The sequence below is a fragment of the Metarhizium brunneum genome, chromosome 3, assembly GCF_013426205.1.
Source record: "Metarhizium brunneum chromosome 3, complete sequence".
NCBI classification, from domain to species: domain Eukaryota; kingdom Fungi; phylum Ascomycota; class Sordariomycetes; order Hypocreales; family Clavicipitaceae; genus Metarhizium; species Metarhizium brunneum.
In genome coordinates, this window is record NC_089424.1 from 4002178 (window position 1) to 4027439 (window position 25262).

General features: G+C 50.2%; 9 protein-coding genes across 9 annotated transcripts; 4 read left to right on the top strand and 5 right to left on the bottom strand.

Annotated features, from left to right (window-relative positions):
• Positions 1-2333: 2333 nt before the first annotated feature.
• Positions 2334-2900, top strand: RNASEH1 (Ribonuclease H1; the record flags this gene model as incomplete). Its single annotated transcript, XM_066130782.1, has 1 exon — positions 2334-2900. The coding sequence occupies one exon, from the start codon at positions 2334-2336 to the stop codon at positions 2898-2900; it is 567 nt and encodes a 188-aa protein (XP_065986731.1).
• Positions 2901-4742: 1842 nt separating this feature from the next.
• G6M90_00g064670 (uncharacterized protein) lies at positions 4743-5744 on the bottom strand (the record flags this gene model as incomplete). Its single annotated transcript, XM_014684591.1, has 1 exon — positions 4743-5744. One exon carries the CDS (start codon positions 5742-5744, stop codon positions 4743-4745), a length of 1002 nt encoding a protein of 333 aa, XP_014540077.1.
• Positions 5745-6450: 706 nt separating this feature from the next.
• On the bottom strand, positions 6451-7544 carry G6M90_00g064680 (uncharacterized protein; the record flags this gene model as incomplete). The annotated part of the gene is made up of 2 exons (XM_014684590.1): positions 6451-6830; positions 6881-7544. The coding sequence occupies 2 exons, from the start codon at positions 7542-7544 to the stop codon at positions 6451-6453; spliced, it is 1044 nt and encodes a 347-aa protein (XP_014540076.1).
• Positions 7545-9524: 1980 nt separating this feature from the next.
• Positions 9525-11739, top strand: G6M90_00g064690 (uncharacterized protein; the record flags this gene model as incomplete). Its single annotated transcript, XM_014684589.1, has 3 exons — positions 9525-9912; positions 9993-10086; positions 10143-11739. The coding sequence occupies 3 exons, from the start codon at positions 9525-9527 to the stop codon at positions 11737-11739; spliced, it is 2079 nt and encodes a 692-aa protein (XP_014540075.1).
• Positions 11740-12359: 620 nt separating this feature from the next.
• G6M90_00g064700 (uncharacterized protein) lies at positions 12360-12951 on the bottom strand (the record flags this gene model as incomplete). The annotated part of the gene is made up of 3 exons (XM_066130783.1): positions 12360-12575; positions 12631-12787; positions 12905-12951. The coding sequence occupies 3 exons, from the start codon at positions 12949-12951 to the stop codon at positions 12360-12362; spliced, it is 420 nt and encodes a 139-aa protein (XP_065986737.1).
• A 92-nt stretch (positions 12952-13043) lies between these two features.
• Positions 13044-14041, top strand: G6M90_00g064710 (uncharacterized protein; the record flags this gene model as incomplete). The annotated part of the gene is made up of 2 exons (XM_014684588.1): positions 13044-13345; positions 13405-14041. 2 exons carry the CDS (start codon positions 13044-13046, stop codon positions 14039-14041), a joined length of 939 nt encoding a protein of 312 aa, XP_014540074.1.
• A 230-nt stretch (positions 14042-14271) lies between these two features.
• helE_1 (3-ketosteroid 1-dehydrogenase helE) lies at positions 14272-15996 on the bottom strand (the record flags this gene model as incomplete). The annotated part of the gene is made up of 1 exon (XM_014684587.1): positions 14272-15996. The coding sequence occupies one exon, from the start codon at positions 15994-15996 to the stop codon at positions 14272-14274; it is 1725 nt and encodes a 574-aa protein (XP_014540073.1).
• A 939-nt stretch (positions 15997-16935) lies between these two features.
• PfmaC (MFS transporter PfmaC) lies at positions 16936-19036 on the bottom strand (the record flags this gene model as incomplete). Its single annotated transcript, XM_066130784.1, has 12 exons — positions 16936-17038; positions 17094-17184; positions 17238-17353; positions 17408-17555; positions 17605-17667; positions 17721-17911; positions 17961-18152; positions 18203-18344; positions 18409-18632; positions 18696-18779; positions 18835-18841; positions 18907-19036. 12 exons carry the CDS (start codon positions 19034-19036, stop codon positions 16936-16938), a joined length of 1491 nt encoding a protein of 496 aa, XP_065986883.1.
• Positions 19037-19962: 926 nt separating this feature from the next.
• Positions 19963-24317, top strand: G6M90_00g064740 (uncharacterized protein; the record flags this gene model as incomplete). The annotated part of the gene is made up of 3 exons (XM_014684585.1): positions 19963-20908; positions 20962-22934; positions 22998-24317. The coding sequence occupies 3 exons, from the start codon at positions 19963-19965 to the stop codon at positions 24315-24317; spliced, it is 4239 nt and encodes a 1412-aa protein (XP_014540071.1).
• Between the last annotated feature and the right edge of the window lie 945 nt (positions 24318-25262).

Genomic DNA, 25262 nt, shown 5'->3' on the forward strand with positions numbered 1-25262 from the left:
CACTTTCACGATAAAAGAATGTCTTGAGTGAGCCCCCGAAAAGAGAGGTGGCGGGGTTGGATGTGGTCAGAGATGTATGTGATGGTAAGCAGCTTTCATTCCTCAATGTTGCCACCGCAGCAAATCCCGACAGTAGAAAACGTGCATTTTTCCATACTCTGTCCATTTGACAGTCGCGGGGCTCAGCGCTTGTCTCAAGCTGAGATTTACGCTGGGCTAAGGCAGTGATGGAAGCAATTATAGAGCCAGGCGCCTACAAGTGTACTTGCCGATGATTTGGGATATGATCTAATTTTATTACACTAATAATGTAACCAATTGTGCTCTGGCAGTTGATTAAAAGCAATTACCATTATACGGCTATAATCACTGATAGAGTTTATGTATTGAGGTCGGCACGCTTAGGAACTTGGGCATGTCTTGGGGGCGCAACGAATGTAACATTAAAATTCTCAGCGCGATAGTCGCCAAGAACAAAGAGAAAAAAGTCCAGTCAAGGGTTACATTTGTGGCTGTCTTGCGTTGCTCTCCGCACGGCTGGGCTTGTCCAACACAACTCATGAGTAGGAAAACATGTAATATAGCGCAGTGCATAAGATTATACGATTGTCACGCGTCGACCCAGGGCTTGGACAAGGCCACCGGGCTCAGCCTGAGATAACTTCCTTGTTTTCACCTTCGCAGCCGCGACGATGCCTATCCAAATGACAGAACAATTCACTCGCTTAATCCCCGAGACATCACGCGATCCTCTAGGATATTACATAGCTCACGAGGCATCTTCACTCTGTGGGTCTTTCTATGTTACACGTCTTCTCCGGATAGCGATATGCTATTCTCTTCCTTGTATAAAAATTACTCCTTGTGGCTCCTTATTTCCAATGCAAGATATTCAATTTTAATAAAAACCCACCGCTTCATCTTCCACATCATTACGTCTCAAGACAATTAGCAATGCCAGCTTTTATTCTTGCTCTAGTATTGCCTTTGCTTCTACTGGCAGGTATAGGTTTGGGTGAAAAATGCACAACCGGATCACAGTACTGCGACTCGCGTTTACTAGAATGCGTATGTATAATTCTCCTAATTCCTGCCGCATGTTGACATGGTGCTGGCGAAAAAGGTTATCGCAAGGAATTTCTTAAAGCTGTAGCAGTTAAATCCCAGCGAGTTGCTGTCAGTGACGTAAATCCGATCTTATACACATGTCGAGACAATAGATTTGTTGAAGTCGACACTACATGTACTCAGATATGCAAAATAGGATTCAGGAGGGACATTTGTGAATTTGGCTCCGATATCGTGGAGGGTGGAAAAACGTACTGTGGCCGGCGTTTAATCGAGATGGGTATGTATATTCTTCTAGTTTCGACTACATGCTGACGCATCAGTAAAAGGTTACCAAAAGGAATGTCTCAAGGAGGTGGTAGCCAGATCTGAGTTACTGCCCATCGACGATGTAGATCCGATTATATTTTCACTCAAAGGTGAGAAACTCAAATTGGAGAAACTCTGCACGCAGGCGTGCGGCAACGACAAAACAGGCAACTCTATCTGCATGATGACATGTGAGACTACCGTGCTTGGTAACTTTCAGTTGCACCAATGAATTTAGAATCGAATACTCTAGGGGAAGCAACTGGGTTTTTGACAATAATAGCTGGTTGACGGTTGTTGGTTTAAACGTACCAGGCAGGGAATCCAAGGGTATACATACGGGAACTTTCATAGTGGCTATAGTTAGGTGCATGGGAAATTGGCAGAGACAAGTAGTATCCTTAATTTTATCATTGGTCAAATCATCACGAAACCGCCGGCCCCTTCCCGGCCCAAGAAAGCTTATTTCCAGTTGTCGACCATAGCATTAGATATGGCCCCATCTAGTAGCCTCGCTAGCCAACTCAAGCCTTCCGACGTCATCTCTCGGATAATATAAGTGTGGTTTAATCGGGGGTCATGTGAATGCACATACAATCGGGGGATTAGTATGAAATATATATACAAGACCCTCATGACAACGAACGAGTTGTCCTAGGTGTAGGCAAAGCGAGCGAGAATAACTATGGAATACTTCTGTTCGGAGTCCTTTTGGTCACGGGAATGCAAACAGCCTCGCGTGCGGATGGAAACCCATCTCTTTTTTCTTTAAACTTTTTCATCCTTGCCTTTATGTCAAGTCTTTCCGTAACGTCAAGCAAAAAACGACTGGTCACGCACTAAACAATTGCACGAATTGTATTGGGTAGCTTTTCTCACTCACATAATTTTTACAATCGGCGCAAACTGCTCGAAATTAGCCACCAAATTCAACACTTGCTACAGTCCTCGGCTCCATGGGAATTCGCAGACACCCCACCGTCACAGACCATGCCGACTGGTCTTCACAGGAGTCGACTCGCGATCGTAAGTACGTTCCAAGCAAGCTCTACGGCCAGAATGTCAACCTGAGTCGTGTAGAAGTTGGTGACGAGTGCTGGACGTATGTAGCATGCGACTTAGACGAGCCCTGCAAAAACTGCGGCAGGCTGTCGGTTCATATAGACTGCATAGTCATAGCAGTGGATGGTGCTTATTGGAATAACGGCACTCTCAAGGCCAAGGCTGCTGCTGGAGTGTTTGTCGGTCACAAATCCACGTTCTATGACGGCTTCATCCTTAATGTGCCGAACCCAACAAGCCAAATAGCGAAGCTCAGAGCAGGTGTGCGTGGGCTGGAACAGGGTCTGGCCATTGAAAGTCAAGGAGTAGAAGACGAAAATTTGCGAAAGGTCGTCATCAAAGCAGATTCAGAATACCTTGTGAAGGGCATGACCGAATGGGTTTTTACGTGGAAGATGAATGGTTATCAGACATCAAGGGGGGCGGCCGTGGCAAATGCCTCACTATTGAGGAAGCTTTAGGAGCTTGTCGCACAGTTGAATGAACAGAAAGCCGAGGTTCAATGTTCTCTTTTGGCATGTGCCCCGCGAGCACAACAGGAAGACAGATATGTGGGCGAATATGGCGTTGCGTAATGGCTGGGACGAATCAATGATGATTTAGTGACTCTGATAGACCAGAAATGGTATGCAGCTAGGGACATTCATCAGAGGCGAACAATGAAGATGGCCGTGAATGGGATTCCGGTGCCCCAACACGATAATAGGGACACACAATCCCAATATCTTTCCACCATCAGCACTCAGCCTCGCCACCGGATCAAACAACGGCCCCTATACCATGTCCAAAACATATCAACAGCAAAAAATAAAGATGCAGCCTATTAAAACCCGTCCCTATCCTTCTAAATACTGCGCCCTCCACGCCACGCAGCCCTTCCACCCACCGCGATGCAAGCTAGCTTGTTTGAACAGCGACGAATGACTTCCCTTTGAACCCGCACGATCCCTTGACCACGTGTGCACACACAAACCCGATGGCACTAACGTCCTTCACTTTTTCTTAATCCTCGTTGTCTAAGTTCGATCAGTGGCCTCACTAGCCAAGTCAAGCCCTCGGGCTCTGGTAAGCGCAAGTTTGGAACGACCTATAAAAGCAATAACTCGGACGATGAAAATGACACTAGTCGTCCTACGAGGGCGAGGAAAACAGCCAATTCCGCCACTGCCAACAATTCCAGCTCTGTAGGTCTCAGTAAAGAAGCCAGGATGCAGATGTTGGTGTGTTCACGACGGGATGGCCAAACAAGCAGCAAAGCGACCAGATGTACCGCCGGAAGCCGGCGAGGGAGAAGAATAGGCGAGAGGGGAGCAGATTAGAGACTGAGTCAAGGTGGTGTTGAATGATTTAGTTGAATTAGGCTGCGCTGTAGTTTTTTACCCGGCCTCCCTTATTTTTCACTACTAGTTTGAGCTGCTTTATCTTCGAACGTTGTTTATGAGTTAACGCAGGCCTTAACGGCTCAGACTAGTGGTTGAGAATAAGGAAGACGGCCTAAAAAAATTACAGCGCAGCCAAAGAATACTGCAGCGCGGCCTGAGATAAATAACCTAGATGCTTGGGGGGTGGAGGAGTATTTGCCGAGGTACATCGCGAGGCTAAGTAAGCTGGTGAAGATGAGAGAGAAGTATAAGCGAATGATGTGCTACCGTTAGATCAACCAGACATTTCTGTATCCCATTCATGCCGCAACGTCGGATTGATTCTGTCATGGCCAGTAGTTATATACCATCAAGAATTAGTTAAATTATAGCGTAATTTTACTTGGTGATCCAAAGCGGCAGTCTTTCTTGGCCCATCTAGGCACTCGAGTTTGCTATCTGCCACACACTGCATCGCTCATCCTTCACTGCTCAAATCGCGACCATCTACCATATCATTGCCGAATCTTCTCAGCCTATTGCCAAGGTCCTGCGAGGTTTGCCACAATCAAGACCGCCTCCTCTGCTGCTCAGGCTACCGCACCACCTGCTACTGCGTCTGGACCACCAGGTGCGTGATCGAGATAATCACAACAGAGGATGCGTTGCGGGAGGAGTAGAGGTTGCACCAGCTCGCAGTCAACCTAAGATGGTGCTCTCGTGAATGGAATTGATAGCGATCATCTGATATGATAAGTTATTTCGTAACAAAGGTCGGTATTAAGCTCCTCATCTTCTTTTTCTCTGTGCTGGATAAACGGGTGAGCCCATCCGTATTGTGATAAACATTTGCTCTTTCACCACATGTTGTAAAGCTGCTTCAGAAGCCGGCGCAAAAGATTGAAAGAATATGCACACCTTGGCTCAAACCTAGTTAATTCATCACCATCCCATATTCCAAGATCCCATTGGGTGACTCCTCTCGAAGTAAGTGTCACGGGGTGACAGAGAGCGTGCACGCCTCTTAGATGCTCTTTCCTCCATTTCTTCCAGGATTTGGCGTTTTCGCTCCATTGGATCCATGTGAATACCGACAAAGGTAAAGATATCGGGTATATTTGCGGCGTCTGGCTTGCGAATATCCCTTGAGATCATATTTGACTTGGCTTTAACAGTCATGATCAAGTAATTGTTATTGATGAATTGAAAGACAGGTTCGCATTCCGACGCTTGAGCTTTTAATGGTATCTTCTGACAACCAGCCGTTTTCGGAGGATGGAAGGGCACGAATTGGCAGCCAGAATCTGAACTCAAATATGCATGGCCGGTAATCTTGGCCTCTCCATCTGGGGGTTTGCAACATTCTTCGTCCTCGTCGATATGATAAAACTCCACATATTTCGACCTGTAGAAGTCGTGGTAACAATGGTCGACATGATCCACAGAATACAAGTCGAAGCTCTTGTTGGTGATGGATTCCAGGACAGGCCTAAGGCCGTCTCCCCCTTTCTCAACCCCCAGCATGGCCTTATAGGCTGCGTAGACTATTTGTTCCTTGCGACTCTCATCCTCCCGAGTGGAATTTCGCTCTTCCTGCTGCTGTTCTTTTTCATCTTGTAACTGCATCTTTCGGTCTGTGCGTTGTTCCTTTAACTCATAGTAGTAATCGGCATCTGATCCTGTATACGAATGTTCTGATTCCTCGTCATCACCCGAGAGGTAGCATTCGCAGTCGTCCTCGTCGTCACATGTATATGCGACATCTGAGCCATCTGATTCGTTGCCTTCATCCTCTCCTAATTCTGATATGTCTTCGTCAAAGTCCCAGGGTGCAACATCACGGTCCTCTGTGATTGTCAGGATGACTAGACGACAGTACCAGGCTGGGAGTTCCCTTGTCGTACGGCGATGACGTGGAGATGAGGTAGGCTGGTTTTGTTTCATTGTGTTGCGTTTACAACAGCAATTTGCGCAGTGGAAAATGTTGACATTTTTGGAGGCTTTTTAGGGCCTCAATTGATAGCTTTGTACTCCGTATTGGTGATGATGATGAAAGAACTGAGATGAGTGATGAAAAATCCTGCAAATTTGGCCCCTGTCGTGCCCAGTCGGGTCGGGGGCCCTTGCAAGCCCCTTCAAATGTTGGGACGGCACAGGACCAGACCCCTGCATGTGATGATAACGAACATTGAACCCTCAGGTGCCGTCAACTTAAATTTGACTCCATGTCCGCACAGTGCTGGTGTCCTGCTCCATCCACATGCTGTGTGAGAGTATGTATTCAAGATGCCATTTGCCAATATTGAAGCTTTGAGAATGGAGCATGTAGCGATAATCGAATCATCTCCCACGCGACACACCCTGTATATATTGTCATCCACCATCCTCTTTGGGCCCTGCGTTGCTCAGGACGAAACTCCAGGCCAAGACATACATTAGCAATCAAGGAGCCGGACATGTTTAAATGTAGAAAAACGTTTATTGTTTCCTTAAGCGCATCAAATTCTGGTATATAAAACCCGAGGATAAAATCCGGGATCAAAACTCCATCAATCGTGACCATCGTGTGCATTGCGCATTTCTCCTATACCCATGTAGCGGGCTCTGGTCGCAATGGACTTTTGCGTCTAGACTTGGACACTAAGTTCTTCTATTTAGCTTTGTAGTCGCCTACCCATAGGCCTGTCAAGCTTGTCCAAATCGTAACAGCTTTTGGCTTAAGCATGCTTTTCAGGGTGCAAGTATGAGGTTCATATGAGCCATAGGCTCCTGGGGTATAATCATAGTTGACTGGACTTTCCATCCCTAGTAGTATCAAATAGATCTGCCCTACACTGTATTTGGTAAAAGATTCCGGGTCTTGGTCCCGTTCAATTCTGTTCGAGTCCATTCCTTTCATTAGTGCTCCCAGAAGCAGGGATGAGCATAAAAAGTTGCATCCTTTGTCGCCTTTGAGAAGATCGTCATGTAACTCGCCGAGTAGATGTATCATTTTACGGACCGATTCCGTTCGTTCTTTCTCGATGGCAGCTGTATCGCAAGTTAGCGTGTTCCTCAGCCTGGAAGATATAAATCCATACTTAATAATTCGGGCGGCAGTGGCAAGCACACGGTCTCAAGAGGGCCCTGACTATCCGTCATAGCCAGCCTCGTCATCTGCTTAAATATATTTTCGGATGAAAATACCCACGACACAAAGAGCCAGATAGTCGAGTCTCTGCCGTATGCTGTTGGCAGAGAGAGTTGGAGATATTCTATCCAAATATTGGCAAAAAATTCGGTTATTTCGTGGCAATCGTAGTAGTCTACCAAAACAGAAAATCTTGCCAAAGTTTCTATGTCGACGGAATACGGCACCTCACGATGATGGCCATGTAGAATGTTCATCAGGAGGATGAAAACATTAACATCCCATTCCGTTGCTGTTATCTCATAACGCAGTGGTAGAGCTGCGTCGTTTTTGTCGATTTTTTCGTTGGAAGTTGTACCAGGCTGCTGAGGGGAGATGGTGCTTTCCTTCCAGCCCCCGGATAGCATTGTATTGAAGACAGGCGATGCAAGACTCAAATGCCTCGAGGAGAGTCGAAATCGAACCTCTTTTTCCTCATCTTGATCAGTTGAATATCCATGTTCGTCGGTTGCATGTTCGTCAGCTTGACCCCAGTCAAGGTGTTGCAAGTTTGGACGTCGGAGAACTAGCAGTACGTCGCCCTGGGGATCGAGTTCAAAGGTTTGTTCCTGCATCCTGGAGGTAGGTAATGATGAGAAGCGTAAAAGAAGTGCTCAACGGGCGAGAGGAGAGACGAGGCACAACAAGGCCTTTAAAGTACGAAAAATGCAGTTTCACTCCGTTTGCGGCAAAAGCTAACAAACGCATCAAGTAACTGTGAATTGCTCGACGGGCTTACTCTTTTTACTAGGTGCGCTCAGGTTTTATAAAAATCCCTTTCTAAATAAAATATATTATAATATAAAAAGATATACGTAAATATACATGAATATGCGTAAACATATTTTACTATAAACTATATAAAAAAGCTAATATTTAATAAAAACCAGGGGGATCATCGTATTTAGGGAAATGACGATTCACAAATAAGTAGGGGACTCTTGTTTGCCGTTTGCGCCTTGTCGGATATTTTATGTTGGTCAAACGGCAGCAGGTTCATTCATTGATATCTATGAATTGTGGATGAGCCCTAGCGCTGGGAACTGACAAACGGCTTTCAGGTCTGAATAAGCCAGAGCCAAATTTCCTCCCAGCTCTAGTACTGCGAACCCCCTCACCCTTAAATGGTTTGCATCTGTGGGACTTGGCCTTGACAAAGACACCTTGCTCCATCGCCGGCAGAGTCACGGCAATATGAAAGGCTGGCGGAGAGCGCAAGCCTTTTCGTATGTGACACGGAAATGGCCCAATGCCAAAGGTTACACGAGGGCTACGGTCACGGGATCCAGGGAAAAGTCCCTGATTGTCGCCAATTTCGGATGCAGAAGCGGTCGCGGGAAGGAACGGGACGTTGTCGGCGAGTCCAAACTACGCGTCCGGAGTCGCCGATCACGAAACCCCTTCTATTTTGGTCCTAAACCGCGTTATTTCTACGACGAAATGTCATAAGGAGCGCCGCAGGGTAACTAGCCGTGGGATCGACAGGGCTCGTATGGGTCTACTGTCAGCCGGCTAGGAGAGTCTGGTCTCAAAATTGGCTCTCGGGCTGTACTAGGCTGCGAACCAAAGATGCACGGCGCTGACGAACGAACCCACTTGGACTTTGCTCGACCTCTTAGAGTGCTAGGCGCGACTCGGCGAGAGCTGATGAAACCGCATAGACCGTGAGCTGACCTGCCGCTCGGGAATCCCCCACATGGGTCAACTACATGTATGTATGTACGATGGAGAACCTTCAGCAAATGCAATCTGTGAGTCTCGACCTACATACACAGATCCCATAGGGCGACGGCAGGAATTTAACCTCGAAGAAGCAGCACTGGTGCCACACGACGACCAAGCAAGATTTGCGGCTGTAGATGCTGCAAGGTCACCCCAGGTTCCGCGGTACGGCATAAAGGCATCGGCATTGAAACATTTGAACTCTATCGGCCGCCAGCCCACACCCACTGTACTATGCCGCTTACCCGTTTATCCAGGGGCACCGTCTCCATATACGAACCGGCTAGAACGGAACATTGAATCCAGTCATCTTGGGGGGGCAAACAGGGCCGCGTCACATCAACGGACGGCCCCGTCCGTGCGCGGCAATGGGACCGTGTCTAGACCAGACTCTATAGTATCAATACTCTGTACAACACCAGCCTCGTTCAGACCAGACCTTTAATGCGCTTTGGGCTACCATGCCGCTTGCACATGCCGTATTCCCGAGCCCACCGCTCCTCATGTCAAGTCTGTCTGGTACGAAGAACAGGGAACATGCCTGCAGATTCATCAGAAGTCAGCCGATCGGTCCATCCAGATGGTACCGGATTCTCGTCTCAACTGGGGTTGACCTTCTCCGCAAGTCGCGGCTGTTGATGCTCTTCTTCAGCGCGTTTGTTGAAACCGAGAACCTTTCTCCTTGAATTAAAGTCAGGCATTGCCCAATTGTGCCGCCAAGACTGAGCCCAGTCTCAAGACAACAGGAGCTCCAAAGTTGAGATTTTGACAACTTCATCAGTTGCCTACTCTCTAGTCACTCGTTTAGTACCAAGAATCCTATCCCGCTTGCAATGCGGCACCACGCATCATCGCGCTACCTTGCGCTTTTGGGGGTTGCTGTCCGTTTTGTAGCCGCCGCTACTACCGTCACCTCCACGGCTCTCATCATCGCCGCCAACGACGCTGATGTCGCAAAAGCAAGCCTTGGCCTGGACGCGTATGGAATCCCTTGGACCAAGGCACTTATTCCCCAGGCCGGCGGATCGCTGCCCGCCCTGAACTCGACCGCCACCAATGGCAACTATGGTAGCATCGTCGTTTTGGACAGCGTTGCCTACGACTACAACGGAACGTACCGCAGCGCCCTGACGACGGATCAATGGAACCAGCTCTACAGTTATCAGTCGGCCTTTCATGTGCGCATGGTTCGACTCGAGGAGTTTCCTGGCCCGGAATTCGGTGAGCACCGCCGCCTTGGGGCATGACGATGCCCCGGAATCTCATTGCAATCGTCGACTTCTGCTAATGACGCAATCCAGGCACCACGGCTCTCGGGTCATGCTGCAACAACAACCAAGAGCAGCTTGTCAGCCTCAACAGCAGCACTCCCTTTCCGGGCGCAAATCTCAAGACGTATGTGGCCTCTTACTCGCGGTTGTACGCCTCGGTTGCTAATAATCCTGGCATAGTGGCGCGACTGTAAGCACCGTCGGCCTCTGGCACTATCCAGCCCAGATAACCGATTCAAGCATCGCCACGGCGTTTGCTGTCTTTGCACCTGCTACTGGATTCTCCACGGAATCTGTTGCGGCCGTCATCAACAACATCAGCGGCCGTGAACAGATGGTGTGGTTCCTTGACTTTGCCCCCGACTGGTCTGCAACGTCTAGCTTCCTGCAGCATACGTATATCCATTGGATGACGCGCAGTTTGTTTGTTGGTAAACGAAAGGTGTATCTAAACACCCAAGTAGACGACATCCATCTCGAGACAGACATGTATCTGCCCGCCAACACGACGTTCAAGCTTCGACCGGGAGACCTAGACGCCCACGTCACTTGGCAGAAGAGCATAAACAGCCGTCTACCCGCTGGCTCCGATTACCGAATGGAGCTTGGTCACAATGGCAATGGCGATATCGACTCGTCTATCGACGAGGATACCTCCACCCCGAGAAAGTGCAACCCCAACCAAGCCGTCGATTATGTGCAGCCACCCGACCCCCCTCTCGAGTTTGTCAAGCCCCCTGGTACGGGGGTCGATCTGTGGCCCTCGCGCTTTGTAACATATACTTGGTCCAAGGCTTGCGCTAGCATAGATCCCTTGGCTGCATGGTTTCTGACCGCAGCAAATCTCAATTCATTTGCCCACGTTTCTCATACCTTCTCCCACGAGGAACTAGACAACTCGACCTACCACGACGCCACCCGCGAGATCTCATTCAACCAAGCCTGGCTAGCCCAGATGGGCATCTCACAGGCACAGAGATTCTCGCCCCAAGGCCTGATCCCCCCGGCAATTACTGGCCTACACAACGCAGACGCCATCAAGGCATGGACAGACAACGGTATCAAGTACGCCGTGGGTGATAATACCCGACCCATCCTGGTAAATCAGCAGAACCAGTACTGGCCACTTGCTTCTACCGTAGCCGTCAACGGCGCCACGGGCATCTGGATCATTCCCCGTTGGGCCACCACCATCTACTACAACTGCGATACATCCGATTGTACCCTGCAGGAGTGGAAAGATACCTCAGCGGGTTCCGGTACCTTTAGCAACTTGCTTGACAACGCCCGCACAACCAATAGCCGCTATCTCCTACGTCTCCAGGCCGACCCGTACATGTTCCACCAAGCAAATCTACGTCAGACCGATATGCCGTCCATCACTGTGGGATCACAGACTGGTAAAATGTCCCTGATCATGTCGTGGGTGGAAACGGTGGCCCAGGAGATGGTCCGTCTGACCAACTGGCCCATAACCTCGCTCAAGCACGACGACATTGCGACGTACTTTATCAATCGCATGACCCTGGATGCATGCCAGCCGCATGCGAGCTACACGTATTCCGCGGACGGTACTTCCATCACGGCCATCACTGTCTCCGCTAATAATGCGGCCTGCAGCGTTCCTGTTCCGGTAACCATCCCAAGCGGTACCGTCTCCGCTAGTGGCGGCTCTCCAAAGAGCGATAATTTGGGAAATGAGCCTCCAATTGTTTGGGTTACGTTGTCGGGGTCGCCGGTGACGCTGACCTTGAGCACCCCGGTTAAGCTGGGATAAAAGTGTCTTTTGGGGAATAGCTGAGGCATGGGTGGGCTTGAGATGGCGGATGTGTAGTATTATGGGGGGTCTAGTCGGGAATTGATAGACGATCGTGTCACTTTGGCTAGAGTGGCGTGAATTTTACCCCTTCTATGTAATTATTAATATTTTTTTGAAGATTCACTAGTAGTCGTGCAGACATTGTAGTGACAGGCTGCTGGGGCGCAGTTGACCTTGTGATGTTTTGAAGCCGTGTATCCTTGATAGTTTTGCTCTGTTGGCTAGTCACCGTCCCTTACCCAGGAATAGGAGGTGATGAGTAAAGTTACAGGATATTGCTAATAAATGAATCGTAGTTACTGCCTGATCGCCATACAATTTGATTATACCGACTGGACCAGCATGACAGTCTGTGGTCTGGGAAGAGCTGATTCCCCCGCCAGGTTAGGTGGTACCCCAAACGGGCAAGGCGTCGACGGTCCTCGCCGCCAGGCCGTTGGCCCGCCCCGCGCTAAACCCCACTGGTAATGTCTACGTATGTAGGGGAATGACATCTGGGATCTGGAGTTTCGTCACAATTCGATGGGCCATGGCCGTGAATTACACCCAGCTATTTAGTAACCAGCGAGTTTTTAAAGTCAGGAAACCGTTATAGACTTGCCACAATAAGCAACTGTGCACAGATGGAGAGGAGTCCGGTCTAATTCCGAATCAACTTCGGCGGCGGCCATGATCAACTTGCGTTTTGCGTGTGCTCGTCTTATTCCCAGATGAATGTCAGAAACCGGTTGCGCGAACCCAAACGGGAGGACAGTCAAATCGACATCCCACAAGTCGATGCAAATCTTGAGAGCCTGCGGTATGTGCGTTCAGCTCTTGTCTTTAAATTGGGTTGCTCAACGCACGTACCATGCAAACGGGCCAGGCGAGCTCTTCTGAGGAAAAGCCGTTGGTCGCAACCTTGGCAGCATAGATCTTCGCGTATTTCGTCAAGTGCAGCATCAGGTTGGCGCTATGCGTCACAAGGCCCAGGTCGTCGGCGCAGCTCTCGGTCCCGGTGAAGTCACTGGCCAAAAAGTGCCAAAAGGTGCCAAAAGGTCAACTCGCTGGTGCCAAAAGCCACCAGGCTACGGCGCGGTGCTCTCCATTTCGAGTGGGAAATGTTGGGCATCAATGGTCTGACGTGTTTCGAATGCCATTGGCTGTCTTTGCAGGGCTGCGAACGCGCATGCTGACACGGCGGTTCTGCTCCCGCCCCTGGAAAAAAATATGACTGGACTCATACACCGTCCGGTGCTGCCAGGCAGCGTCGCCACGAAAGCATGTCACGGGTTATGCGCAGCGAGCCGTACAGGGCCGTACACGGGCTGTTCCTGGCGTGGAAAGATGTTGCGCAGCCAGAGGCGGCCATCAAGGAACAATTGAGAGACCTCAAGGACACCCTGGAATATTATTACAACTACGACCAAATCGAAACGTGGGAGATTCCCTCGTACAAACCGTACAACGCCCTGGATCGAAAGCTGCGGGATTTTATCGACGACAACGACGGCGAAAAGACGTTGCTGATTGTGTACTACCGCGGCCATGCCACAAGGGACGGAAGGTCGCTTGTGCTCAAGTTGTGAGTGATGCCGTCTCCCTCGCCACCATGAGCTTATTTCGGCTCTGACGCGGCTGCAGGCGTAACAGCAAAGAATCCCCCGGCCTGTCATGGACGGCCATCCAGCACAAGCTCATGGTCGACGTCGAAGCCGACGTCCTCTTGATCCTCGACTGCTGTCACGCCTACAGCGCCGCGTACTCGGGCTTGAGAGGCAGAGACGCCAGCTCGGAATCTCGGGGGTGCGTAGGGCTGCTAGCATCCGTCGGCGACGACGAGCAATCACACCTGCGCGGGGAGCACACCTTTAACAAGAATCTCATTGCGCAGCTGGAGGAAAGCCACGCCGAGCCCGTCGAGGTAGCTCGGCTCTGGAGTGACCTGGAGCAGCGATGTTGCAACTGGCGAGATCTCCGGCCCGAGGACGCGTGGAAGATCAAGATGCCCCGGTTTCGAAACTTGTCGATCCATATTGACCGGCAGATATGGCTTATGAGAATCGATGAGCAGGCAGACGCCGAGAAGATGCCCCAAGCTCCGCTGGCGGTCATGCAACCTCATGTCGTGTCCCGACGACGGGTCCCGACGCCCCCCAACCGGCGAAGCCTGAGACGTATCCGAATTTCAGGCCCATGGCATGGTCGTTTGAGCTGCCTGAAAGAAAAGCGTGAGTCCGGCCGAATGGTCCTGGCGCAAGCAAAGCATCCGCGCAGCTAACCTTGTATATATGCTCAATACCGCAGTGCGAACATGGAAGTCTGGACCGAGCGCCCAGTAGTGGCATAATAGTTATACACTTGACGGTACTTGACACAAGAAAATTACTTATAAGCTATAGCCTAAAATATACAAATCACAAACAATACACTACCCCATGCTAACAGCTACGCTGTCAGGTCACGCAGGGAGAATAATTTCAGGGTAGGACTACATAAGAGAGTTCCGGTTTATTCTGTCGACACGCTCGCCATGTGATTCACAGCTATATAACCAAAGGTAAGTGCTGGACCAAGGGTCGATCCAGCCCCAGGATACGACCTGCCCATGACGCTGGCAGACGTATTCCCAGCAGCATAAAGCCCTTTAATCACAGAGCCATCTGCCCTCAGCACTCTCGCATGCTCGTCGGTAACCAGTCCCCCATTCGTGCCCAAGTCCCCCGGCACAACGGCAACCGCATAAAAGGGGGCCACGGCCACCGGGCCCAAGTTTGGATTTGGCCCTACCTTCCCATCGCCAAAGTAATTATCATACGCGTCGCTCCCGCGGCCAAAGTCCCGGTCCACCCCCTCCCTCGCCATGGCATTGAATCGAGACACCGTCGCCCGCAGCCCGGCCGGGTCGACGCCAATCTTGGCCGCCAGGGCGCCCAGCGTCTCAGCCTTATAGATGTACCCCTTTCTTAAACCAGCCTCTGGTTCCTGCCTGGGCCTTAAACAGCCGAGAGAGTATCGATTACGGTGGTTGGCATCCAGCACCAGCCATGCGGGGATGGCCTCGACGTCACGGTTTCTAGCGTACTGCCCGCGACCGCAAGCAGTATACTCGGCAGACTCATTCATGAACCGCGACCCAGAGGAGTCAATAATAATACTAAACGGGCGCGAGCGCTCCTGCAGCGCAAACAAGTTTTTACCGGCGACGGGATCGACAATAGTCGGTCCCCACCACGCGCCGTCCATGAGGGCCGTGGCGGCGCCAAGTCTCACGCCCGCCCGGATGGCGTCGCCCGTGTCGCCCTCAGGCGTGCTGGTCCATGCCGTGCTGGCCGGCGCCGGGCCGCACTCCTCTCTCATGGCGCGGTTGTGCGCGAAGCCCCCCGCGCAGAGGAGGACGCCGCGTCGGGCTCGGATGCTTTGGATCCGGCCGTTTTGCTGCACGGTGGCCCCGACGACGGCCCCGTCTTGCTGCTGTATCATGTCGATGAGGGCGGTGTTGCGGCGGATGGCAAGATTACGCTGCTGATTTAGATGGAGAAGCTGCGCGACGAGAGAGAGCCCCATTGTTGCTGGCTCTTGGCCGACGGCCTTGCGCCAGAGTATTCTGCATTGAAGCTTGAGCGCTTGGGCGAAATCGCGGGCAGATGAGCCCATTTTTGTGAGACTGGCGAATTCGTCTGTGAAACAGGGCGGTGGCTGTAGGGGTCTTGTGCGGACAAGCGTTTGCCATTGATCCAGCTTGTTGAGATTAAAGATGCCGGGCTCGATGGTTCTGCCGAATTTGGCGAATGCGCCTGGTGTTTTGGGGTAGTAGTCGGGGCATCCTTTGCTGAGTCTGCAGCTGAAGCCTTGATGCCTCAGAAAGTCGATCATGAATGGTGCTTGCTCCAGATACGCGAGTTTGCGCTGCCGCGTTGACGCTGGTCCAACGTGCCCAATGAGGGTTTCCATGTACGCCAGCGCGTCGGCTTTGCTGTCTCGGATGCCGTGCTCTTTGGCGAGCGGGCTCTGAGGAATCCATAATGCACCCCCAGAGTATGCTGAGCTCCCGCCAATTTTGCCATTCTTCTCAACGACTAGAGGTTCGAGGCCATGGAAGTGCGCGCGCAGGGATGCCGTCAGGCCGGCGGCGCCGCTCCCAATAATCAGCACGTCGACTTCGGAATCAAACGGCGTCTGGTGGGGAGATTGCTGGGACGGTGTTGCAAAGAACCGGTTCAACAGGCGATTCATCTCGACTTTTGTTTATCGGGCTGCGTGCCAAATAATTCATGGGAGCGGGACATGTGCGGAGGATGACTTTGTGCTTGCTGGCGGGAGTCGTGAAATTACTAGCTTGTCTCAGCATGCTTGGCTCAACAGCTGCCGGGGCTTGGCATACTTGATTGACAACGATGGCGAGTTATACAATGGTGAGGTTGAAGAGACAGGTCCCAAGATGACAGCAGGTTCCCCCGCAAATCTTGTGGACACCAAGGCGTCGATGCAAGAATCTGCGGGCGCATTGAGTACATCGATTGCCAATCAACGCCGAGTATTTCTGCGGAAACTGCGTATAATGCATATCGTACGATCGGTAGTGTGATGGACTCCATTTTCGTTTACCCGCACTTGAGCATCCCCCCACGCTCCCACCACAGTCAGTCAGCAATTTTGTATCTTCACATCCCCCCCAGACTGTGAGTCGTCGGCAAGATGTCGCTTAACGTATAGCGGCCAGTGGCCGGTCATTCAAATGGGATGGATACATACACCAACTTGACTCCTTTCAAACAACATTGAACATTAAATTTAGTCTGGTGGATACCAAGATCGTGTGGGGAACGGCTCTTGGCTTCTCGGCACGATCCGATCTGATGGGAGAACGGTGGGTTTCTTGGCACCTAGAATGGCTCGTGGGGAGCATCTTGACTGGAGCTTTCGCCATGGAAATTTCGGCGCAAAACAAGCAACACATCTCTCGATAATAAGATGATACGTCTCTCCAATATGTATCGTATTCATTATAAAAAATATATGCAGAAGCACTTCAAAGTGGATGTCACATACTCAGAAAGCCATGTTAGAGAGCTAGACTCGCCCACATCTATCATTCAATACCACCTCGAGTCTTGACAATGGCTGTTGCGAGCTTTTGTCAAGGGACATCAACCCAATACCAGAGGGAATGGCTCAAACATGTCTAATTTCCGCCCTCGAATCTACCTTTGCGTCTTCAATAGTCGGACTAGTTTCCTGCTTGATAGCAACCTCCAATGCTGCCTTTCTCCTCGGCCTGTCCCGAAACGTTAGCCGTGTACACGACAGCCAGGGCTGAGTAAGGCACGAACTTGAAGTATTTCACGTCAACGGCACGAAGAATCATGGCCAGGATAATGACGAGGGCGCACACTGCAATGGACGACTGCCAGCCGTATTTATCTGCAAGTATATCAGCAACACTGTGGGCAGCGGCTAAACCACGCCATTCTCACAATATGGTGCCTGGCTGGCGGGCCAGACGAGAACTTGGCTCCATGCCGAAATGGAATAGTAGCCAGCAATAGCGGCACCGACAGTGAGTGATCGTTCTTCAGGTCCTTGTGGCGCGCTGCAACACAGTACGCTTAGTCCAGACTCTTCGTGAAAACCTCAAACGACATACAGATCAGAAAGCCACGCCCAAATGAGCGGCGCAGTTCCAAGTGGAACATGCGCCATGAAATAAGCAGCATACGCCGCTGACAACGGAGTCTCGCTCGGATTCGTCGTCCAGATGGTCAGAATGATGGCCACGATGATGGCAATGGCCGCTAAGGTGGGTTAGAAGTCATGTTGGGTAGAGACCAGCGACGCACATACCTTGCAGCACAATCAAGGTCCATCGCGTTCTCAAAATGTCGGACAAGAATGCCCAGATCCAAACTGTAAACGTAATTAGCCACGCCAGAGGCGTAAAGACGCGGCGGAATATGTACCAAAAACAACGTTTATAGCACTGCCGCCAATTGGAATCAGATTGACCTGCACAGTGGTCCATCTCGGTGAGCCGTCGCTATTCTTGATGGATTTCAGGAACAGACCAAAGTAGTTGTATCCCGACGTTCCAAGGACCATGGCGATGTACATGACCCCAATGACGTATACCAACCACGTGGAGAATATGCGTCTAAAAAGGTCAACTGCCATACGCCTTAAATGCGATGAATGGAACGTACTTGGCTGCGGCCCAAGTAATGGGTTTTGCATCCAGCCGATTCTCCCTCTCGAGTCGATGGAGAGCATACTCTGAATGGACCCTCTTGAACCAGAATGCCCATGGATTGGGACTCCCTGGGGAGTCGGGAATCATGAAGTAGCCTGCGAAGCCCCAAACGACGGTGATGATGGCATTGATGACAAAGAGCCACCTACATGAAATATGAGCCATCAGACACTGGTGGTGACGGAATATGCTTACCTCCACCCGACAAGGCCGTAGCGACCATCCATGGTTTTCACAATGGACGCCTGCATAGCCCCCGACATCATCTGCCCAACTGCCTGGCAGGAATGGTAGAAGCCGATCCTCTTGGCCATTTCCAGCGGCGTGTACCAGCACACTGCCAGTCGTCAACTCAGATGCCCTCGTGGCGTAATGGCGTTAGGTATCGCGAGAGAACGTACTAAACAGCGTGATCATGCCGGGATATGCTGCGCTCTCGCACAGTCCCAAAAACACCCGCAGTATATACACCTGCTTCACACTGGTAGTCATGGCGACCAGCCCCGTGATGACACCCCAGATGACTTCCAGCGAGGGCAGCCACCAACTTGGTCGCACGTAGGTCATGATGATTTGAGAGGGGATGAGCATGATGCAGTACGCAATGTTGAAGTAGGTGGTAAATCTACAAGGTCGGCATCAGCATACTCGGTACCAGGTAAGAATCGAATAAGCGATGAAGACACACAGGTTCAGCTCGTTGCCCCAGAGCCCCAGGTCCTCTTTCATGCCGGACACATAGGCGTTGTTTATGTTGGACTGATCCAGGAATCTGCAACGGTCAACAGTCGGATTCCATTCAACGAAACGTCTGCAAAAGAGCATACTTGATAACTACAGTAGCGAGTCAGCGGCATTGCATCAGATATCGCATCTCCTGGATTTTCATCACGACTCACTCTGGGAAATACACCCAAAGGTCAACAGGAACACGTCCAACCTTTGCACCAAGCTTCTCTCCTCCTTGGACCGCGCAGGCGCCGGTACATGCGGTGCGTTTTTTGTCCCAAAACGACAGAAACTGCCCATGTTGATTATTTCAACCTCGATCTTGGAGATGACTATGGGGAAAAAAAGACTGTCAACGAGGTGACTGCAAGTTTGGTGCAGAAACTTTCACGTCCCCTGGTTACATGGCAGGTTAGATGCCGATCCCCCGCAAGCGGCGATGTGACCACGGGTGATGGAGTCGTGCGGGGGGGGGGTTCAAGGCGGGATTACAGAGTAGAGACCAGGCATTGGGGCCTTTGGTTGTGTGACAAAGGGAGCTGTGGGAGTACGTTGTATTGCTGTCGGTTTCGTCGAGATGCGCCTGAACCGTGACACCACGGCCAATACGTCTGGTCAAATTCGATTTTGCCATAGACTTTGTTGGAGAAATACATGGCGGTGATGTGGCCGTGCCGCCACTAAAATGTCTCGTCGGGAAGGAACGGCCCAACATTGAATGCATCACGGAATATTGTTGGGCAAGAGGGTGAGACGGCGCCACTGCTTACCACGCCAAGACCCCAGACATGGCCTGGCCTTGTGACAAACCAGGCCGGACTTCAAACGCATCGGTCGATGTCCCATGCAGCGGCTAACATTCCGCCCATCATCAGCAATGCCAGCACAGCGGCCCAGGTCCAAAATTACCAATTGACACCAAAACGCCGGTTACACAAATCCATACCGGGGCCTGGGCGACCAGAGCCCAAATGTCGCTGGGCTTCTAAGAAAACACCACACCACACCACCGGATGCCTTGGCCAGGGGGGGAATTCGAGGAGACAGTAAGCAGCCTCAAGGTTTCGTCCACCTTCCTCGTTATCCACAACTAACATTTTATTTTCCATTAAACAGTTTCTCTTTCGTCAATATGCCCATCGTCGCCTGCCTCGCCAGCTAGCTGCTCGATTCTCCCCTTCGCTGCAAATGTTGAATCCTCATCGACCATACATTGCTTTCACGTTATGCTTGCCGCTCTCCGATACGAGGACTACACAATAGGATGGATATGCGCCCTCCATGTTGAGGCACTCGCTGCAAGATTCATGTTGGATAAACGACACGATGGCGTATTTCCGGGTAGACATGGAGACGACAACAACTACATAGCGGGCTCTATCGGCAGCCACAATGTTGTTCTAGCTGGTCTGCCTACAAGGTCAATCGGTACTGTTCCTGCAGCCATACTCGTGTCTCAGATGAGGCAAAGCTTTCCAAATTTGCGCTATGGCTTGATGGTCGGCATTGGTGCTGGGGTGCCTGGGCGACACCTGAAGCCTGATGTGCGTCTCGGCGATGTTGTGGTAGCTGCGCCAACAGAGGATTCCGATGATGTGCAATGTGTTATAGGCTACGAACTCGGAAAAGAGACGGCTGGTGGTTTTATCAAGAAGAATTGGCTTTACCCCACGGACTTGCGATTGCGAACGGCCATCTCAACCATCCAAACAGAGACTGAGTTCACTCGCTCCCACGGCTTTTTGAAGCACCTTGACGTGTTTCAAACGAAACCCGAAGGTCGAAAGTTTCTATTTCCAGGCGTGGATAATGATCAACTGTACGAAGCAGAAGAAGCGGACGACAAGTATTCGCTGGTAGCACGAAATCCCCGAGACAGTCAGGATCCTGTTGTTCATTACGGACGTATTGGATCTGGAAATAAAGTTATTAAAAATGCAAAACTTCGCGACGAATTAAGGGACAAGTACAACATAATTTGCCTTGAGATGGAAGCAGCCGGTCTCATGAACACATTGCCTGTTGCCGTCATACGAGGAATCTGTGATTATGCCGACTGTCATAAAAACGACACGTGGCGTCACTATGCCGCCGCAACGGCTGCCTCATATGCGAAAGAGCTGCTCTATGCCATTGGTGCAGACCCTCCAGCTAATCCTCGTCTCGGCGGAGGTAAGATGCTTCATACATAACTTTTAAATTTGAGCTTTACTAACCAATACTAGTTCTTTGTGCAGATGAAACAAAATTCTTGCAATCGCTCTACAAATCAGACTATAAATCGCATGGAAAAAGGAACCCAGATCGAGTACCAGGAACGTGTGAGTGGTTCTTACGGCATCCAAAATATCGGCGCTGGCGTCAGGAGCGACAATCAAGTCTCTTATGGGTGTCGGGGGACCCTGGATGCGGAAAATCTGTCCTGGTCTCGTTTCTTTTGGGTGAGCTTAAGAGCGACAAGTCTCAAGCTATCCTTCCTGGCACAGTCTGCTTTTTCTACTTCAAAGATGACAACGACAAGCAAAATAGCGCAACTAGTGCTCTTTGTGCAATACTGCACCAGCTTTTTACTACAAAGAAGTTCCTTGTCAAACACGCTATGCCAGAGTATGAGAACAAGGATCAAAAGTTTACTAATGAATTCAGCACTTTATGGGATATCTGCACAACAGCTCTAAATGATGCCGATTGTGGAAATTTTATATGTGTTTTAGACGGATTAGATGAGTGTGAGTTGCTGACTCGAAACCTTCTCATTGACTCCTTGATCAAGTTTTTCTCGGCATCCGGGAGCCGAGATACAAACTCCTTCTCAAAGTTCATCGTTACGGGTCGTCCGTACGGCACAATCGAAAGACGATTCCATTCGCCTCGTACAACTGCGCCACCAACAATTAGATTGAAGATGGAAGACGAGACTACAGCCATCAGTCGTGATATTGAACTTGTCGTCAAGGCCAAAGTTGAGGAGATTGGACATATCAAGTCTCTGCCTGCATCTGTCAGAGCTGACCTACAGAAACGTCTCATTAGCAACGCTGATCGGACATTCTTGTGGGTATCTCTTATTCTGCAGATGGTCGAGGAGAGCGCCCGGGTGTCCCGGGCAGCAGTAAATGACATCGCCACCACCATACCCGGCACCTTGCATGCTGTGTACGACAAAATTCTACGTCATGTCTCCAACGACGAAGCTTCTCGAAAACTCCTTCATATAATTGTTGCTGCAGTGAGGCCACTTTCGCTCGAAGAGATGAACGTAGCATTGAACATCACACGCTGCGACCACTTGAACGAAGACTTAGATCTTGAACCGTCTATTCATAGCACAATCAAAGAATTGTGTGGACCTTTAGTCAAAATCGTAAACTCGAAGGTTTACCTCGTCCACCATACGGCAAAGGAGTTCTTGACCAGATCCAATGGTGAAAAGGACATGAGCCTGGGACCGTGGAAGCATTCACTATATCTAAATGAATCGAACCTCATCCTCACGGAGGCCTGTACTTGGTATTTGCTGTTCTCTCATTTTCAGGACCATCCCCTTGAAATCAATCTCAGGTTACCCTCGTTGGACATTGAAAGTCAAGTGGATCAATATGCCAGGAGACATAATTTCTTGGACTACGCCGCAAAGAATTGGGCTACTCACTTTCAACAGACTGGTATACAAGAAAATGCATTACTCAAGAAGACAATACTAGATGTTTGCGATTCACAATCGCAGCGATTCAGGACTTGGTTCTGGGTGTATCAAAGTAACACTGACGTGTATTTCCCGCCATGCACATGTCCCATGGATCCTATGATAAGGTCCTCCTTCCGCGTCGAAGTCATCAAACGGTCGCTGCAACCAAAGAAGGCCTTTAAAAGTCCATGGATTGCTTTGCACTGGGCTGCACGAAGTGGTTACTCGGCGGTGGTACAAGTGCTATTGGAGAATGGAGCTAGCGCGGCGTCTAAGACTCATTCTGGATGGACAGCATTATGTTGGGCAGCATCAACCGGACATCGGGACATCGTGAAGCTGCTTCTCAATAAGGGAGCCGATGTGAGGACCAAGACTGCCTTTGGCTGGACACCATTGCACCTAGCTGTTGGGAACGGCCATATGTCAGTAGTACAGTTGCTCTTGGAAAATGGAAGCGAAATAGACGCGAAGGATCCTGACGGCTGCACGGCGTCACATCGAGCGCTAGTAATTGGACGTTATGACATCGTGCGACTGTTGGTACAACACGGGACTGACATTAACGTACAGGATATGGGGAGAAATACTCTGCTGCATAGTGCGGCTGCATCAGGACAAGAGGAAATAGTGCGCCTCCTTCTTCGCAACGGAGCCAACATGGCCTCCAAAGCTGAGAATGGAGAGACGGCTCTACATAAAGCGTCCGCGTCAGGGAGCAAGGCAATTGTGCGAATGCTACTGGATGGTGGAGCCGAAATCAACTGTTCTGATAACGCTCAAAGAACCGCACTACACTATGCAACCAAAGTCGGGGATGAAGATATCGTGCGGCTTCTTCTGGATGGGGGGGCCGATGTTGCTGCCAAGGACATGTGTGGAGGGACCGCACTGCACTTGGCGGCCGAATCAGGAAATGAGGCAACCCTACGGATTCTCCTTGAGACGGGTATCGATGTGATGGAAAGGAACGCATTGTCTGGAGAGACGGCTCTACATAGGGCTGCTGGAAATGGACACGACACGGTTGTGCGACTCCTGCTGGAGGAGGGAGCCCTCGTAAATGCGAAAGATGTATACGGAGGAACGTCACTACACTGGGCATTTGACTCCGAAAATGGCGCTCTAATACGGCTGCTCTTGAAACAAGGGGCAGACACTAACGCCACTACGATAAACGGAGGAACAGCATTGCACAGAGCGGCATGGAATGGGAATGTGACGGCAGTGCGGATGCTGATTGAGAATGGGGTTGATATCTACCACGAAAACAGGATTGGAGAGACAGCAGCGATGCTGGCAGTTATGCCAGGATATGAGGACATCGTGCGGTTACTATTAAAACAGCCAACACGAGATCTAGGAGACGACATGATTGCTATGAATGCAGCAGGTTTGCCACATCTTAAATGGGCAGCAAGACGAGGACATAAGGCGATAACGGAGCTCCTACCTATGAAAGGGGTCGATGTTAATGAAAGTGATTTCATAGGATTGATAACACTACACCATGCTATTTCAAGTGGAAACAAGAAGATGGTGTTGATATTGCTAGAGAAGGGGACCGACGTCAATACAAGATATTTGACAGGACGGACAGCATTACATGAAGCTGTATTAACTGGGAATAGGGAGATAGTGTCACTCTTGCTGGAAAAAGGGGCAGATATTAATGCAGCATACCAGGGAGGATGGACAGCATTGCATGAGGCCGTATTAACTGAGAATAAGGAGATAGTGTCATTCTTGCTGGAAAAGGGCCGAGATATCAATGCAACATATCAGGGAAGATGGAGAGCATTGCACGAGGCCGTATCAACTGGAAATAGGGAGATAGTGTCGCTGTTACTAGAAAAGGAGCCACGTAACGATATGGTATATTTGACAGGATAGACAGTATTTCATTATTCACGCGAGATTGGAAATATGGAGATCAAAAGGCTATTGCAGCCATTGATTGCAATTGGAGAATAGCATCCGGAATTGAATGAAATTTCGAGTATTTATATTATCTGGTAGATGTAACAAAATCGCACCACTGCCGGTGTGAGAGAGAGACTGATTTCAATGTAGAAGATATAATAAGAGTAACTATATCAAGAAAGATGAGAAATATATGACGCAAAAGAATTAGCGAGCATTAGATAATGCACTTAACTCGAGATGCCCTTGGTCAATTTACACCCTTTCATTAGCGCCTTGTCGTGTAACACGTGTCGACTCAGTATCACAAAATGTTATCCAGTCATCTCATTCTACCGTCTCTGACAACTTCCGTTTTGGAAAAAGAGACTAGAAGGCTGGTGAACAGATGTAGCTCTTCATTGCCACTAGCGTTGAGGCTTGCTTCTCATATGAAGTCTGGTCGAATTGTCACCTGACAAGACGGTGTCTACTTTCCATGCGTTTAGGAAACGTCAACAGTGACTTGGTGCCCGCCGAGGGGTGCTAGTGAAGAGATACCAGCCCCTATGTTCAGGAGTAGCCCATCCAAGAGCCTGCTCATCCGTGGCGCCGTGGAAATATGGGAAAAGGCGCACCTGTTCTCGATCCTGCTGTCCTAGTCCTGTCCGAGGCTTGCGCCCCCTTTAGCTGGAGAGCTTGCACGACTTGTGGCACGGTAGTCCAGACTCGTCTCATTTTGGATACCCCTCTTCAATGAGTGACTCTCTCAGGGGAGCATGGAGAAAGAGGCCGTCGGTAGACCTTGGTGCCATGGATCCCGACAATAATAGGGGCTGTGACGGATGGAGATTGACCATATTAGCAGCGTTAATTGGTATCGATGCTAATAGTGTCAAATAACTGTTCCATTTTATAGTATAGCTGACGCCGCTG